General features: G+C 35.2%; 1 protein-coding gene across 1 annotated transcript in view; it reads left to right on the top strand.

Moving 5' to 3' along the window:
• Window positions 1–18,602, top strand: part of SPEF2 (sperm flagellar 2) — a 75,570-nt gene that overhangs the window by 35,237 nt on the left and 21,731 nt on the right. Inside the window, 9 exon segments of the mRNA XM_030237344.2 lie at window positions 671–798; window positions 901–1,039; window positions 5,926–6,063; window positions 8,370–8,530; window positions 9,411–9,588; window positions 10,376–10,535; window positions 12,512–12,613; window positions 14,259–14,397; window positions 15,522–15,763. Coding sequence (XP_030093204.2) covers window positions 671–798; window positions 901–1,039; window positions 5,926–6,063; window positions 8,370–8,530; window positions 9,411–9,588; window positions 10,376–10,535; window positions 12,512–12,613; window positions 14,259–14,397; window positions 15,522–15,763 — 1,387 coding nt within the window.

Raw genomic sequence — 18,602 nt, 5'->3', positions numbered from 1 at the left:
TGAGGGCATTTAAGATATGACAAGCATCTCTTAAATGTTCATTTTGCTGAATGTTGCTTTTGATCTCCAATCCAGTTATAATCTGTTCTAGTTCTTCTGTAATTTTTTTGAGAGGAGTGGCTGGGACTGCATGCAGTTTTGAGATGCAGATTTTTCAAGGGTGGACAATAATGATTTGAAATTTGTTTTGTAATTGTTTTCTTAATGTTGACCAGTTTTTCCCATTAACTGCAATCATATGCTGGGTTTCCTCTGGCCATGGCCTTTATTTACATTTCATAACAGTCAGTCAAACATCACTTTGGCAACACTAGGCAGTTAGCTTAGATTTTTATGAGCTAAAAAGTTATGAATGACCAAATTTTCTTATTCCGTGATCATTCAGTATCATCACTTATTTTGTGAGTATATTCAAAACAGATATTGAAATATTCTGCTGGAATTTCCCATTCCTTTGGAGACCTACCTCTTTTTCCCAAAGAAATTCACAAGATAAAAGTATATGTTGGTACACTGTCTGTAATCAGCTGTAAACCAAAAGAAATACATAGTGAAAAAAATCAATAATATGATTTCATGAAATAATATTTTTGTGTATTTGTTAATGCTTCAGATAAATGAATTACCAGTAAATAAATCAATTAATTTTGATGTTTTTAAAAATTCACAGGAAATAATTGATTTATTGGTACCTTACTGGGAAATGGTCGAAAATACATATATGAATACGATCAAAACTGTACTTAGATGTCTAAGGGATGAACAGTACACTATAATTCATTACGCAGCAGATATTAGGTAAGTAGGAATAGTAACTTATTACATTAATATTAGCATTTTGTGTTTTCATGGGCCATTTTGTTATTTTTACCCAAAAGTTATTTTTACTATAATTTACAGAAAGAATTTTCAAGGTTATTTGAGACGTCCGCATTTTATGCAGGAGTTTGTATCTCAGTGGCAAGCAGATTTTAATTCGATTGCTGATGAGCTGCAAGACGATGAGGAAACAAAAGCTGAACTACACCAAAGGGTTACTGTAAGTAAATGACAGAAGTTACAATATAACCAAGTCTATTATTTCCTTGTATACAAGCTTGATGTAACATCAGCTTGATGAATCATAGTATTTACTTCTTTATTCCTCTTTACAGTTCATTTTAAACTATGTCTTTTCCTCTTTTGCATAATCTGTCCTTTAAAATTATTCCTCTGTTCTTTGCCCATAATTTTCTTAGATCTTGCTGTAGTATTGTGGTACGCTGTAAAATAAATATTTCTCTGCTCTCTTTTGTTTTTAACATTTTGTGGTTTTCAGATATTTTACAAATTGAATAATTCTATCACAATCCAAAAAATCTTGGCAGTGTTTTATTTGTTCTGTAAATTATATATGATAGTCTCTGCTTTCTAAAACTGATTCATACAAAGTACATAGAATTTCTTGGGATGTTTTGATTCAGGTAGATCTTTTCTAGGTCATATCCTGAGAATTCTTTTTCACAAAAATCGATAACTAAATGTCCTAACAAGTTCAGAGCCAGATTTAGTATGAGCCAAAAGTAGAGCTATCTTTGAATTCATCGGATTATGTTCCAGAACAGCCATGATTTTTAGTTGAGCACTATCAGAAATGATCCCTAAAAAGGAAAAAAGGAATACTAACAACATTTTTAATTGAAGAGAACATTTGAGGAATAATGGATTAATTCATCTGAGATGGAAAAAGTATTGGGGCTCCTTTTCCATATAAATATTCCAAGAGAATGGAATAGAAGATTGAAAAAATCATCATCCATATTCCTAATTTCTACTGAATGGCATTATAAAAAGACTGGAATCACTCTGTCCTATATTTTAAAAAGATAAAATATTTGGCCTTTTTTTCATAACAGAAATCCTTGTTTGACATTATCCAGTTCAAATTATGTGAAGAGGAGGTTATACTTCCATATGATGCAGTGAAACTCAGATACTGTGCTAAGCCTAAACAGTTCTGAGTGAATATATGATTTTCAGAATTTTTTTTTAAATAACCCATTCACTTGTTGTGAGTCCCAAACCTGTGGGTGGTTGTGAAGATGATCTTCCTCTATGCTGTTAAAGCTATGTTCATTGTATCTCCCTGAATGTATGAATTCCATCAACAATCCTTCCTTGCTGTTAGAAAGAAAAAGGAAATTAAAAGAGTGACAATCTTCATAATGTTTTCCCTCAAAGTCACAGACTCCTCAACACTGTCATCTCAGCTGGACCCTTCCTAAAACACTGAAAAATATCAGCTGTAATATCTGAAAAATAAATTTCTCTGATATCAGCCAGGAAATGTAAAAACCCACCCATTTTGTGATACATGTAAAATTCCTTAAAGGCCCAAAGCCCAGAGGGCAGCCAAGACTTTGGCTTGATGTTGTGGTTCAACCCCACCTTGTACTCAAGCCTCATGCAGCCATTGACCCACCACCAGTGGGACGGGGGAGAGAATTGTAAAAGTGGGAAAGCTCCTGGGCTGAGGTAAAGACAATTCAACAGGCAAAGCAAAAGCTGTGCACAGAAGCAAAGCAAACAAGGAATTCATCCACTGTTCCCTATGGGCAGGCAGATGTTTGGCCATCCCCAGGAAAGCTGGGTCCAATAACACGTGGTGGTGACTTGGGAAGACAAACACAACACCCCTCAGCGTCTCCTCTGCTTCCTTCTTCTCCCTCTGCCTTATCTATTGAGCATGGTGCCATATGGTATGGAATGTCCCTTTGGTCATCTGGGGACAGCTCTCCTATCTGTGTCTCTTCCCAGCTCCCTGGTACCCACAGCCCCCTTGCTGGTGGGTTGGGATGAGGAGCAGAAAAGGTCCTGGCTCTGTGCAAGTGCTGCTGAGCAATAACGAAATCATCCCTGTGTTATCAGCACTGTTTCCAGCACGAGTCCAAGCCATAACCCATAGTCACTGCTTGTAAAAATATGAAGCCGTGGGGGTTAGCTTCTTAGCTGGTCCCCGTAGGGTCAGAGTGCCCCAGGCAAGCAGTATTAAGGCCAGATACCTCAGCCCTTCGGGGGCTGAGTTTCTGAGCCTCAACTAATGCACAGCCATGGCCACCTTAGCAAGCTCAGTGATCATCAGCTCTCAGTGATATCAGCTCTTTTATGGTTTCAGCTCTTTAGCTTGCCAGGGGCTTTGGCTGGTTGTGGCTTCCAGGAAAGCAGACGAGAGAAATGAGAAGGCTGGCATCAGAGTGTTCCACGATGGTTTATTCTGAGGGATTCGCGAAGGGTCTGAATGCAGCTCTTCTAACAAATTGGGCCAAGACAACCCCTTTTATAGGGTTAGGGGGGCTTGGAAACTGACCAGTTGTAAGGGTTAGGGAAACTAGCCTGTGGGGTCACAGAGAGATAAGCAGGCCTGGAGGACCAGAGTGAAAACTTCTGGTTCAATTCCTATGACTCAGCATATTCTTGTCTCTAAGTATTCCTCTGCAGGGCCATAGCTGGCCCTGTGCCTGCTACAACTGCTCTGAAGACAATTAACTCTTCCCCAGCCAAAACCAGCACAATCCTAAACATCCAAACACAGAATTACCGTGGATAAAACACAGTTCAACAGCACATCTCTATCTGTCTTCCAGCAATTTCTCCAAATTCTCTCTCATTGCATTTCTGTCAATGAGTATGATCAGTTGCTTGCTATCACTACTTCTTATGTTCCAAATAGAAGAGGACTGAGCAAATGCATCCTTTCTTAGTTTTTTCCCCACCTTACTACAAGAAAAGAAGGAGAGAGAAGCTACTTCACTGTGAAAAGAGAAGATACTCATAAAATATGCTTTTAGCTTCTGCCAGAGGAATATAACTCACTGTATTCCTCTGCCGTTTTCTCCACTGCTTACAGTAAATCTAAACTGTGATTTAAATAATATGAGAACAAAGAGTAACATCCTTCATGTTACATGTTTAAGAAAGATACTGGAAAAAGTTATACATCATTTGTACAAAACATTAGTGTGCTTTTTTTGAGCGGTATTACATTAATATGAAAGTTTTTTTGTGGCAAATGGACTGCAGAGGTGGCTTCTGTAAGAAAGCATGGCAGCTGTGAGACAGGAGTGAGAAAATGTGAGAAATTGCTCTGTGGTCACCAAGGACAATGAAGAAGAAGGAAGAGAAAGTGCTCCAGGCCCCAGAGCAGAGATTCCCCTGTGGCCTGTGGAGAAGGCCATGGTGATGCAGGCTGTTCCACAGAAGCCCATGGAGGACCACAGGGAAGCAGATCTCCACCCTGCAGTCCACGCAGTCCGCCCAGGCTGTTTTAGGTGGACGTGCTGTGAAGGAGCAGCAGCCTGGGGAGAGCCCAACCAGAGCAGGTTCCTGGCAGGAGCTGTGGCTGATGGAGTACACACACTGGAGCAGTACAGTCCTAAAGGGCTGCACACACAGAAAGGATCCACACTGGAGTGGCTGTTGAAGAACTGAAGCCTGTGGGAGGGGCTTGCATCAGAAAATTCCATGGGAGGACTGTATCCCATGGGAGGAACCTCATCCTGGAGCAGGGAAAGAGTGTGAGAGAAAGGAGTGGCAGATAAAAATGTATCATAAACTCACCCTAATTATTCATTCCCTATTTTCTCTGTGCCATTTAAGAAGGAGAAAAGTCAGGAGTGAAATTAAGCCTGGGAAGACAAATGGATGGGGGAAAAGTGTTTTTAGGTTTGTTTTATTTCTCATTATTCTGCTGAGTTATTAACTGTCATTAAATTAAATTAATTGCCCCAAATCAAGTCTGTTTTGCGTATGATGGTGATAGGTGAGTGATGTCCTCATCATTATCTTGACGCATGAACTTTTCCATCATATTTCTCCCCATTTCCTGTGAGGAAGAGTGATAGAGCAGTTTGGTGGACTGGCAGCCAGTCAAGGGCAACTCACCATTGCCAAGAGATACAGCATACACTTCAATATTTTTCATCCAGCAGCATATTCTTATGTGCATATTCTACAATGTGAACAGTCATGATTATCTGATTGTCTGCACCTTGACTACCTTCTAGCCATCACTGATGTGTTAGGTAGCCCAGGGACTTCCTTGTGGCTTTTGTCCAACTGAGGACAAATGGATTTATCTGAAGTCTTCAGACAGGGGGAGAGATACAGAATCTGACTTAATAGGTTGCAACCAAGACCTAGTGAATATGGAATCACTTCAACAGAAGCCTAAGCTTCTCTCCTTTTCTTCTGTCCCAGAACAAGTCAGTTAGGGTAGAAATGTCTGGGGCTGGAGACAGTTCATTATGTCCTACCTTGGCACTGTATTTAACAGCACTCTTCTCCTCCCACAACCTCTTACACATAGTGGCCTGTCACACTAAATTCATGCAGAGATGGCAATAGGGAACAAACAAATTGCATAATGTCTTATGCTTAGTGGGGCCTCAGTGCTGTCAGTGAGCCCCATAGTGCTATCTGACATAGTCACTAGCTAAAGAGCCCTTAATTAAATGAGCATTAAAAATTATGTGGAAGTTTGCCTCAAGTTTGAAAATCACTTGAAATCTGACACAATTTTCTCAGTATTTTTCATATTGCCTCTCCCCTGGGAGCACTATTCTTAGCATATTAATTAGCAAACCATTCAAGTGCAAAGTTGTTGGTGCAGTTGGGAACTTAACTATTCATAGTCTCATATTTGACTAGCTTAGGTAGATTATATCTGCCTGAGGAAAGCAAGGCTGCCTGCCCACCAAACTCATATCTTTGTGTTCTTCTCTCTGGCACACTTGTAAAGAAATTTTCTCTCAGCCCTCTGTAGGCATGTGACCTGACCAGGTGTTGATTTTATAACAATAAAGTAAAAACCCCAGATAGAAAGAAAAAAATGAAAAAAAATTAAATTTTCTTTCATAATTAATTACCATATCTGATATTTTGGTTTAGGACCTAAGAGATCTTCTCTGGGATATCTGTAACAGCAGAAGGGAAGAAGCAGAGCGGGAACGTACTGGTATCATGAATGAAGAGTGGCTACCAGATCGTAGGGGGATTGCAATGAACCATTTCTTTACACTTATGCAGGTATGGACTGCTACAGTAAACATGAGAGAAATTTCATATGGTTGGCTCCAAATATGTGAAAGATTAAAAATTACTTAAGCAAATATTCATGTGTTTTCTGAATTTATAGACAAAGTTAAGAGACAAAAAGAGATGACATTTCATACATTTAACTTTGGAATACAGGAAAGATTAAGAAAAATGCTATTCTTATTGTTCAACCCCCAAAACTTTCAATCTCTATTATATACTGCTACTTTTTTGCATTTTTTGAACTCCAATTAATCATCTAGAGTTTTGTGACATAAATGTAGCAGCTCTTTATCCTTCTGTGATCATATTAACATTTCCTTTTAATTTATGAATTGCATCATTCAAAGCTTGATGTTATCGTATTTCCCATATCTCAGTTTTATTTCACTGATGTAACTTGAAATTTTATCTGCTGACCAACAAAAAGAATCCCTAAAGAATCAAGTAATGTTTCGAGATTGAGATATCATTTGCTGCTGTTTTTCAAATATGACCAAGCTTTGCTATATGTAACTTCAGTTACATAAGTTTTCAAGAGTCCATTAAATCCTGCAGTAAAAGTAAGATTTCCCTGTTACTGTTGTTCTAGGTGCATAAAATTAGTTTAGAACTGGATTGGAGTATTCTTGACTAGACTGGCTAGACAGGCGTTTGTGCAAACTGAAGTGACCATTCTGTGAAATGGCAAACTTAAAGACAATGAAAACAGTGTTGTAAGCACCTGCCTTGTGATACTAATTTAGCTGAAAAAGCCAAGCCTAAGCAGTATAGGGTGGGGTTTCAGCCCTTTAATTCTCTCTGCTATTTTTATATGATTAATAAAAAAGGGATCCACTCTCTTATCCCATGTAGGTGTTGTGGTAATTCAAGAAAAGTTTGTGAAGTAGTCAGTGCTATAGTAAGGAAACTGTTAACTTTGTTTTCAAAGAGTCTACATAATGCCCTAAATAAAGACTTTGGGCCACTGACAAAAGAGAGGTCAAAATATCAAATAACTGCTGACTATCTGAACTTCATTGGTCCTGTAACTAGGATATTTGTATCCTGAATATTTTAAAAAAATCCATCTTGAACCATATGCATAAAGGAGACAAAATTATACTACAGAGCTTAAATATTTTATTATTCTCCTAGTTATATCTTTGCAATCCTGTTCTAATAGAATTTCATGGGCATGTGTGATGGAGTTCAGTGGAGATTCACTATGAATCTAATTTGATCTGTCTTTTGTGGACGTGCGCAATAACTGTTTAAAATTACTAACTCATATTAACCATATGTAAGCTTTTGTTTTCATAAAGAAAAATTTAATAGAAAACATTACTTCTTGCTTTACTTAGTACATATTCCCCCAAATAAATGAATTATTAATCCTAAAACTACAGGACTAAAAAGATAATAATTATAACTTTAAGTAATACCTATTCTTTTTAGAGGCAGCCAAAAATAGGCTTCTTTGTCATTGAGTTCTCCATTTCTGGGGTTTTCTGTTGGAGGTTACATATATTCCACAGGTGGCTCTGTAACTGTGTAAACACATATATTTGTATAAATGCTCTTATCAGATTTCATTCCTTTCTATGCACACAGTTATACTAGAAGATATTTCCTCCTTAACTTAGGGATAAGTGCTGGTTTACACCACAAAGGTTTTATCCTCTGTTTTGTGAATGTGGTTTTGTACATTTTCCCATGAATATTTAGTACTGTTTTGTCAGTTAGAAACTAACACCATACTGAATCAATAAATCAAAACATGACAGGTGTTAAATGTTTCTTGAATCTTACTTGATTTCTTCTGAGATGATTCACACAAAAAGATCATGACACTTAGGTGTTCAAAGTCTGTTGATTACTTAGGTCCAGAAAAACTGTATGACTTCTAAAATTTTCTCCATCACATAGCCCTTTTTATTTTATGCTTTTAAGACTTTATTTCTTCTGAACAAGAAGATCCATGTAATTTGTCAGCACTAGTGTACTTGCTATTGGGAAATATATACATTCACCATAATATATTGTAATTAAATTGAATGCATTGAACATTATTTATTGTAAATAGCTTTTCCTATTTTAACAATTAAGATTCTTATTACTGCCTAGAAATGACAGTGTGAATCATTATATATGTAAATAGAAGTATGCATTCAGTATATCATAAATTTTAAAACAATTATGACTGTGTTTCTTGCTCTCCCTCAAACTCTTAAGATTTAGAATTACTTCTGTTAACATGTGATAACAAAAATTTGTTCTGTGGTATGTCAAATTGCAGTCTCTTTGTCCTTCTTCAGGTTGAACTAGATCGTTTCCAAGATACAAAGAGACTTCTTCATGACTATTACAGGGCAATGGAAGGAAAAATCCCAACGGAAGACAATCAAGATTTTACTAGACTCCCATTGTTAGATATTATTAATGGACAGCGGAAGGAAGATCAAGATGAATCAAGAAGGTAGAAATGCAGTATAAAATTGAACAAATAGAACACATAAAATGAACAAATAGAATGTGCTGATAGATTTTTGGAGTATATGGAATTCGATCTGTATATTTCAAAGGATGGAGAAATAAGAAATTTTTAACCAGAGATTATAGTCAAATGATAAAACTCAAATCATTTTAGAGGTTGCATTTATCCCTCATTTTTCTTATTTTCCTGTATCATATTCACCAATGCATAACTGAATTGCAAAACATTTTAAAAGCTGCCTTAGGCAGAAATCTACTTATAGAAATGTTTCTTTCTTTCCTTTATATTGCTGATGGTTTACAGCACAATCCTCACATATGTAAAGTATTGTTATGGAACATTAGTTGGTTTAATATTTGTGCCAATAAATAAAATTAAATGTTATCAATTTTATGTAAATGTAAATATAATTAAGTGTTATGTAATAACAAATGTAAATCAAAGCAACCTACAAAGATGTACCAACCTGAATGTCATATTAAAAGTTGAGGGATACCCCCTGATACTTTCACAATATAGAAAAAGCCATCAGTATTAACCCCTGATTTTTTAACTTAATTAGAGTGAATTAAGAAATTATCTGAGTAATGTGTCTGAATGTGGAATTCGCCAGCAGATCACACAGTCATTTGATGTAGTTTTATCCATCTGTTATTAATTTTTAGCTGTTACACTTAAACTGGACATTTTTCTGGCCATACACAAACCTCATCACTTTGGTCATAAGGAAAATTCCTCCCTTTTTTTTGCTATTGCAAGTTTTGAAAATACCATTTCCATTCTTTCAGCATATTCTCCAATGTAGATAATAACACTTTTTATAAAGCAGTATCTAAATTATTCCTTATATTTTATTTTTGAGGATTCCTCTAGTTTCTTTGAAACTACCTCCACCAGGTAATACAGAGTCAGAAAAGAGTGGAACTAAGAAGAAGAGTCTGAAGGATAATAGTTCTGAAAATAGAGTGACCACTTGCAGGGATGATAAAAATCTTGTTATTGATACATGGCGAACAGCAGTAACAGCAGTATCAGATATGGTATGGAATGTTTTATTTACTTAAAGATTTCTGGGTTGTGCAATCTAAGCCCCCCCATTAATAGGCAATCTAAACCCATCATCTTTGCACTGTTTATCTCAGTTTCATACGTCTTGCTCCACCACTGGTATTTCCATTTCATATGTTTGTAGTTCTATAGGGAAAATGATGGAGTGTGTGTTTTCAGCACCTCCATATTTATAACTGAGCCTTTCATTCCATTACTGAGAAATATTTCAAATGTTGCCTCTATATATCTTTTTCCATGATAAACTCTTCTCTTATCCCTCAATAGAAGTATAAGAAGATGGATTAAGTTTAATCCTGTAATGTAGTATTTGCTCAAACCTTTTACATGTTCAGACCCTATGGTTCCATTCTTCTTTCTATATAGTTTAAAGTAATTTAGGTAAGATTTTCAAATGGTTGGTTTCTAGGTTAGATTTTTATTTTCTCTTTGATCATTTAAAATAAATTAATTTCTGCATCCTTATCATGTAGCTCTAGGCTTGCTTTGTGTACTGTTGATTCTTGCTTTTCTAATGTTTTCCTCAAGCACAGACAGTGACTGCAATATTTAAACCAGAATGGCTCTGTCTTGCAGTTTTGCTGCAAATTTTATTTTTGATAAATAATCAAAATTTAGTAAATTCGTTAAAAAATCCCCTTTGTTTTTTTTAATGTGTCTACTTCTCATCAAGTACTTTCAGCAAGCATAACCTAATTAAAACAGTAGTTGCACAGAGCTGATACTATGTACTCTACTATGTGTGATTGTGGTGTCAAGGTAACAGCTGAAATAGAGTTTAGAGAAATGGAGGAAGAAAATGAACGTCAGCTAAAACAGAAATCTTCGAAAGCTGCACCCAAACAACCAGGCAAAGCGTCTGGGAAAGATTCCAAAATTGCCAAAAATGCATCTTCCAAATCACCTCCTAAAAAAAAAGGTATTTAAATGCAGGCTTTGTTGTGGCTTTGCTTGAAATAACTGAAATGTAAATATATGAATAATACAGAAATTAATAACCCAACACATTTAATTTGGATATAATTTCTCTTTTAAAATGTGACATCAGTATTAAAAGCTGGTAGTGATAAAGGAGGGGAAAGGCATTTGAATGGCGATTGCATTTATTTAAACATGTGTAGCTGTTATATGTAGAAATAAATATTCTAAATGGGGAGTAAATATTATTTTTTCTTCATGTTCTGTGTTGGAATGGAACAGTTAAAGCTAGTTTATCAAGTAAAATAAATTATGCCTATTTAACAGCTGAAGTCCTAAAAAAGAACAGATTCCTATTGAGGTAGGTCTTGCACATAGGCCTGGCAAGAATCTGTCCCACCAGGTGAAAACACAAAATTTATTTCCAAGAGAGTAAAAGCAGGCAATGTGCTGGAAGAAATTGTGGCATATCAGCCTGTATATACATTTTCTGACAGCTGTTTCCTTGTGCAGATAGTAGTTTGTGTAATCTTCACCTTTTGTCTGCAATATGCCATAACTTCATTAGCAAGCAAGGCCTGTAGCCTAAACTTTTGTGTCTCTTGTTAAGATGTTCTACATAGCAAGAGAGAAGTTCAGGCCCTGCGACTGTAGGGTAGCCTGAAATTCTTATACTCCAAATGAGAAAGCTGTAACTGCAGAGTTATTGTGCATAACACAGTTGACTTTTTTCTTTGACAGAAATTTCTTTTGCACCATGCTTGATTCTTTCTCTCTCTGTTATTTCTGCCCATACAGAGTGAACAGAAGCTTAGCCTTGCAAATACGTAGCCAGTTGTGAGCCCCAGGGAGCCTTCGGTTTAGTTTAGCATCTCAATTTAGCCTAGAGAGTAGCAGATTTTAGGCTTCTAGAAAAGTTTCGTGATAAACTAGCTGTTGCATGCTAGTTTGAAGTTTGTGGATTGCTTATTGGAACCAGATTTTGTTCAGACCTGGTACAAGATTATCTGAAATTAGAAAACCAGAACTGCAGCTAGAAAGTTGTGCATTCTTCCTGGTAGAAGACGAAGTGTGAACTGATGGATTTGTGACTAAAGTATTGACTTTGATTTCATCTCAAATACAGTGTTACTGTAGTGTTCCTGTAACATGAGAACTTCCTAGGACGGAGCTGTGGGCTGGTAACAGGGTGATACAATTTACCACGTGTAGTTTTATCACTTCTAGAACTGACGATTTGTTTTGTGTTGACCTTATGTGTTATGCAGATATCATTATATTTTTTCTGTAACATCTCCGTCTGCTTCTAGGATAAAGCAATTTCAAACATTTTAATAATACTGAGTAATAGTAAAAGTTGTGTGGCTACAGAATTCCATGCAATCTCTAAAAACATGATAAAATAGCTTTACAATATCTGTTTATAGATAAGTAAGTCAAAACAAGGTGGAAGTGCAGGTCTGAAGGGGCATGAAATAACAGACCTCCTTTTTCTTTCTGTTTTTTTTTTGTTTTGTTTTTTTTTTTTTTTAATAGCATAATTATTTTCACTTCTTTGATGGTAACTACTACCATAACATATTTACTATAGTTTGTTAAACTTGAATTTATTCCAGAAGAAACAGGTATTATTCAAAAGACATTTATTTATGTTCTGGTTGCAATAAATAGGTAAATTCTTGGGTAAAACAGGACATTCTGACCATCTAGGTTCAAATGAGAGGCCCACTTATTCAGTCATGATTTTCCATTCAGAAATACATTTTAGGATGTTAATTAACCAACTTTAGTACAGTTGTATATGCTGTGGTATTTATATGCAGTGTTATCCTTAGCATGACTTGCAGATGGGAATCACATTTGGGAGCTGAGTATCCACCTTTGCATTCTCATAAATGATCACATCAAGTAAGGTGGAAAATGTAATTTTTCATGATACAAGCAAATCCAAAGACTGAGAGGTCTGTTTTCCTGCAGGAGCAAAAGCCACTCCAGCTCCTATAGATCCAGAAGAATTAAGGAAAGAAGAACTGGCAGTTAAAATAAAGCAAGAATATTTCAGTGCCTTGAAACAGGAGGGTATGTTACTATTTGTTTACTTATATTAGTAGGTGATTTTTATTCCTAATTTGACTAGTATGTTAGTCAATACTAAACAGAGACAGTAAGCAAAATGGATGGATAAGAAAGAAAAAGAAGGAGAGTCAGTCGTGTCTAGAGAAATCAGGAAATATTTTTAGTGTGGTAATCATCAGTCATTCTGTTGTAAGTATACTAAAGGTAGTAATATGATTTTCATTCCTTTTGTCTTATTTTTCATTTAATCTAATTTAATTTGTCATGACTAAGCAAATATTCATCCTGAGAGAAAGGATTTTGCATAAGTTCTTACTCACACTTCAATATTTAATTGAATTGGATTCAGTATTTGAAATGTTTTGTTCTGGTAATGAATTTTTTGGCATGTTTCATTGATTTTTTTTCTCTGATGCCCTCCTCTTCAAGCAACATGGGATTCAAGCAGCAGGACATAGATTTGGTTTGTTCTTCCAAACTGCTTTATGGACAGACTCTTCCAAAACTTACATATTGTTTAGTCATTCTGTCTCTTTTTCCGTCTTAGCCAGTAACTTTCAAACAAAATGCTTCACTTCAGCCAAAGGGAAATGTCTGAAAAAAGGAAGTCCCAAATTGAAAATGGTTGGAGAGTTTTTTTTTTTAAAGATAGGTTGGTTTAGACTAGAAGAAAGACTGTTTTGTCATTAAAGGGAAGATAGAGCCCAGCTTTCATTGTTTCTATTTGGCAACAGTTGGCAAGCCCATCATCATATGCTACCTCTGGTGGGCTAGCTATTGCATAGTATTTTATGATGAAAAATAGAGGGCAAACAGCAGTTATTGAACAAACCACAAACTCATAAGGCTTCTTTAGATCCAGTCAGACCAAATGCTTGTACACCTACATCTTTGATCATGGTTTAATACAAAAGCAGTATTAAACTTTTCTTTTATTCAAGAATAAAAATTCCAAGATCTTGGGGTAATGAGAAGAATAGTAATAATGTTGAAGATCCTAATTGCAGGAAGATGAATTTTAGTAATTCATTAACATGGTTTTTTTTGTACTTGACATTGCTTCATTTTCATCCTATATTTAAGAAAAAAATCCAAGAACCTAAGGATGGCTGAACATGTTGACCCCTATTTCCTATTTGCACAGGCACATAGCTGGTATTTCAGAATCGTAGTTTTGCTTGTAGCTTTGTTATCTAGTTACCTTTCAGTAACTTATGGTTTTCATTAATTTAGATACATAGAGTCTAGCAAAGGCACTAGTTGTGTATAGTTGCTAAGTTTTTAACATTGATTTAATATTTAATTTCTCTGTTGCATCAACGTGCCTTGCCTTTTATTCTGTTAGTGTTAAGAGAGCAGTTTTATCAGTCGTCTATGCAGTACCTACCTCTGAAAATACAGGGAGAAAAAAATTGTCATGCACTTACCTCTGTAACATACTGATAGCAGCTGCTCAAAGAACATGTACAGAAGCCACAATTACATCAGCCTTAACTGTACTACAGAAAAGTGACTAGCCAGGCAGCAAGTATCCTCTAAGGTACTTTTAGCTAAAAACAGTTAAATATGCTGAACTTTAGGTGCTTATACTGAGAACATTCCTCACATTTTATAAATATTATTCATTATGATTTTACTATTTAAACAGAGGCAGCCACAAAATCTCGGCTAGAACTTATAAAAGAAAAAGCTTTAGTATTTCTTGAGGATCTAAAATTTAAAGCAGAAGAGGCTTATAAAGATATGGAAAAGTGGCTTGGATCCACCTTCTTGGAGGAAAAATCAAGGTAAAATGTATCAATTTTAAACAGGAATTTTATTTTTTTTTAACCTTGATTATGGTAGTAAATATAGTTGTGTCTGGAGATGGAAGTAATTTTGAAAAAAATGTAGAAAATAATAATTTCATGTAGTTTTATCTTAGAAACCTGAATGCTCGTAACTCATTTCTTGGCTGATTAAAAGGTTCTGCTTGTAGCTGTAAATGTAATTATTTTTCTTGACTACAGGTTTAGCAGCTTGCTAAGCAGACAATCAATTATTCCACTCAGTAGAAAGCTCTGTATCATTTCAGTAGCTTCTTTCCTTTTTTTTACACACACTGGAAAATTCCATCTGTTGTTCTTATCACCACATATTACATTTCTCAAAATTATTTCAAGGACCATAAAAAAAAGTTCTCCTTCACAGTTTTTTTCTGTCCTAGTAAATAAAATATACCTGGGTCACTATAGCACATTAGACTGTCACAGAATGACCAATGTCTGTATCATTAAAGGGCTTTTCCTCTCTAAAGAAAGGAAGGGACTTTGCCTTTTACAAAGTATTTCTGGCCTATACTAACTTATGAATTATACCTGGGTCAGTGCTGCTTGATCCATGTCAGGGCATGACCAAGAAGAGAGGCATAAATGGAGGATGTGAAGGCTTAAACAGGCAATAGCTCAAAGAGGCAAAGCTTCTTCCTTCCAGCCAGTTTTATTTGCTCTCCTGATGTGTGCTAACAAAGACACAGTATTTAAGGAATATCATATCCTTTGACCTGACACTCCAAGCCAAATCTTTGTTCAACATTATAGACAGCTGATGTCTTTCCCTGGATAAATTGTACTCATTGTGCTCGAAAGAGGAGGTCATGTGCCTCTCCAGTATGCTAGCCTAGGAAGTACTTTAATATTTTTCCATCAGTTCTCTTCTTTGTCTTAGATCTGACTTTGTATAAATTTCTGACTACAAAAGATTTCTTGCAGCCAGAGGAAGAGCAGACTTCATAGTGATTTTGATAGTTACAGAATGAGGGTTTGAAATTCTTACTTTAGGAAAACTTTAAAACCGTAAGCATATTAAAATTTAAAGCTACGTTATTAACACTGTGTATTATGCTCATGAGTTTCTGCATTTATGTTTTCAGTGTTGAAAAACTGGTAGAGGTTGCACGACATCATATTGAGAGTTCTAGCAAAATCCTATATGAAATGACTTTAGAAGGAACAGATTTTTTTATCAATAGCGATGTAAAAATGGTTCCTGACCCTGTTCCTGACCCTGATCCTCCACCAGAATTTCAACGCATAGAAACCTCTGGAAGAAGTACTCTAACTATTTCACAACTTACTACACTTCATAAGCAGTTTCTACAGCTGGCACCTAAAGGTAAGAAATTTTTCCTTTGAACTCCTGAAGGACTGTTGGTTATCTACTTAAAATCTAGAGTATTTGGGAGCTTAGTAGTTGTCTCTATTGTTAAATGTTACATTAGTTACCTGTATTGTTAAAGATTGTACTACAGTTAAAGATCCTGCTACATAGAAAAACAAAGTTGTAGTGGGAGGATATTGAAAATGGGAAATAACAGACCATTTGAAAGCTCTTAAAGGGTTTTTATTGTCAAGACCACATGTTTAGTATTCCTCTAACAGGTGTCTCTATAATAGGTTTTCAATACAGTGTGTATTGTGCTTGCTTTACTTAAATATGCAAGTTTTAAATTTTTTACTGGTTGAGAGCTCAGTGAACTCAGGTTACAATATTTTAAAACACAATTTTAAAATTATCAATATTTCATGGAACTATTCTATAGGGTCTATTATAAATATTAACCATTATATTCTTCAAGTCAATGTGTGCCTGTTGTTTGGCTGATTTTCAGGCATTAACTCAAACATGTATTTTTTTTTAACGTTTAAACATGCATTTTTTGTATGTCTATCCCTTAATTATGGGAGTTTAAGGCTTAGGATGCCTAAAAAGACTTGCAATAGTTTCTGGGACTGTATAAATGTCACAAAGTAATTTAGGTAGGCTGTTGTAAACTGAGATGGAAAGTAGTTACACATGTATTTGCAGAGTGTTTCATTACCAGTGTTTCATATTAAAATTATAATGTTAGTATTATTGCCACTAAGATTGTGAAATACGATGTGTAAACAAGTGCTTACAATTCAAGATCTAACTCTTCCAGTGTAATAAGGCCACAAAGGCACAATGAAGTCGAGTTTAATTCTTTATTGGGAAATTCTTTTCATGTATATTTATAGAGCAATTCCAATTTCCTTTTGCCTATAAAACTACTTTAGGGAGAAAGATATTTACCATTTTCCCATAGAGAGATCCATATTATCTTATCTCTAGTGTAGGAATGTAGATGTGTACGTAAGCATTTCAAAATCTTCTGTAGAGACCTATTCTGCAGATAGTAATGCATATATAATACAACACAAAACTAAAAATCTGTGTTTGTAATCATTTACAGTACTATAGAAGTGAAACACAGAAAGCAGTTTAACTGGTATTTCCACTAAAAAGGGTTTTTTCAGTTTTAGATCATTCAAGATTAAGATACTTAAAACAAAAAAAAAATTGTCTATTACAAACTTTAATATTCTTGACATATTTAGGAGAGAACAACCCTTTTCTTAGTAAATTTGTTATAATTAGCAAGAAAACAATTGAAGTCTTTATCATTCTACAGTATTTCCCTTTTGATAGTATTATATTCACTTAAATGACCCAATATGACTTGTTTGACTATCTGAAAAGGAATTTTTTGCCTTAGCAGTCATGAGACTATAAAGGAATGCTGTTGCTTATTCTCTGAGACAATGGGGAAGAATTATTGTTTAAAATAAAGTCCCCCATGTATTTATCTTCTGTTTGATGACTATTACCTTTTTTGGATAGCTGAAATAGAATGGAAAGCACAAGCTGTGCAAGTCATTTTTAAAATACTTCCTCCCAGTCTCTTACACATTTTAAGATAGCATAAATCACATCCTAGGTTTCCTAAGGAGACCACTTCACTTCATTATAGCCTCCTTTCTTTCCTAAAACATCAGGAAAATTTTTCATAGGCTTCTGTCTCCCCTTTTTCAATAGAATGGTCAACAGAAAATACACGTCTCAGTAGTTAGTCTCTCACTGAACAAAAGAGGAAAAAACACTAAAGCACCCAGCACAGCAGCAGTGAAATTGTTGAACAGCATCTCTAAAGGAGATACCACTTCTGCCTTGGAGAACCTCCAAACAAATCTAGATTTGCTGCCGAACATCTTATTTTTTCTTATTCTTACCCACCCCAGTATATCTCTCAGCATTCATAGTGGAAATACACATAAAAAAAAAAAAGCACATGGGCCATAGGCTATTGAGCAAGTCTAAATACAATAAACCTACCAATCTGCTTGTACTAGAACAGAAGTAGTAGTGAATAATACCTTTCCTGAAGTTGTTCTGAAAATTGGAAATTAGGCTTTTCTAAAGCATCATGGAGATTACATGAAGCATATTTTTACCTAGAAATGCAAGCAAACAAAGAGCAACAAAGGAGGGATGATTATATTAGAAGAAAATAACATGTAAACAGGTTTGTCACAAGATATTTGGTAAATGTCAAAAGGAAATATTTTCAAAATATATTTAACAAATTTCCACAATTAAAGCTAAAAGTGGGAGTGCCAGTATACTTAAAAAAATGTTTGATATTCATGGAAGAATTCTCATGAAACAGTTTTGTGTTTCCTAAAAATCTAAAGTTTTAAAGAACTGCCAGTTCTTCACAGACAACTTTGTGCTGTCCTGCACACTTGGCTCTCCATGGAAGCACATTATTCTCCATTCTAAGCACCAATGGACAAAAAGCCAGTCTGTGCTGGACCTTCCTACCTACTGACAGTCTTTCATTTGAGAAAAAAGTTTATTTCTTGTTTTATTATACCAAGTGCTGTCGTCCAAAGTCAACATAAATCTGCACTAATTAATTTCACTAACTCATTGATCAAGTTTTTAATATATTACCTTCAGAATGCTTTTTCATAGGAAGAGCTGTGATGTCACTTAAATGGAGCTAATAACATTCACCTTTCTTATTTTCTCTCTTACAGTCTTTTTGAATTCATGCTTTTCTTATGAACAAAATCAAAATATCTATTAGATCTCATCCCCTTTGATTCCCTTGAGCACTATGATCTTCTATAACCACATCTCTTGTCATTTC

Source organism: Serinus canaria, chromosome Z (genome assembly GCF_022539315.1).
Source record: "Serinus canaria isolate serCan28SL12 chromosome Z, serCan2020, whole genome shotgun sequence".
Classification (NCBI taxonomy): Eukaryota; Metazoa; Chordata; class Aves; order Passeriformes; family Fringillidae; genus Serinus; species Serinus canaria.
This window is presented reverse-complemented; position numbering and strand designations above follow the sequence as displayed.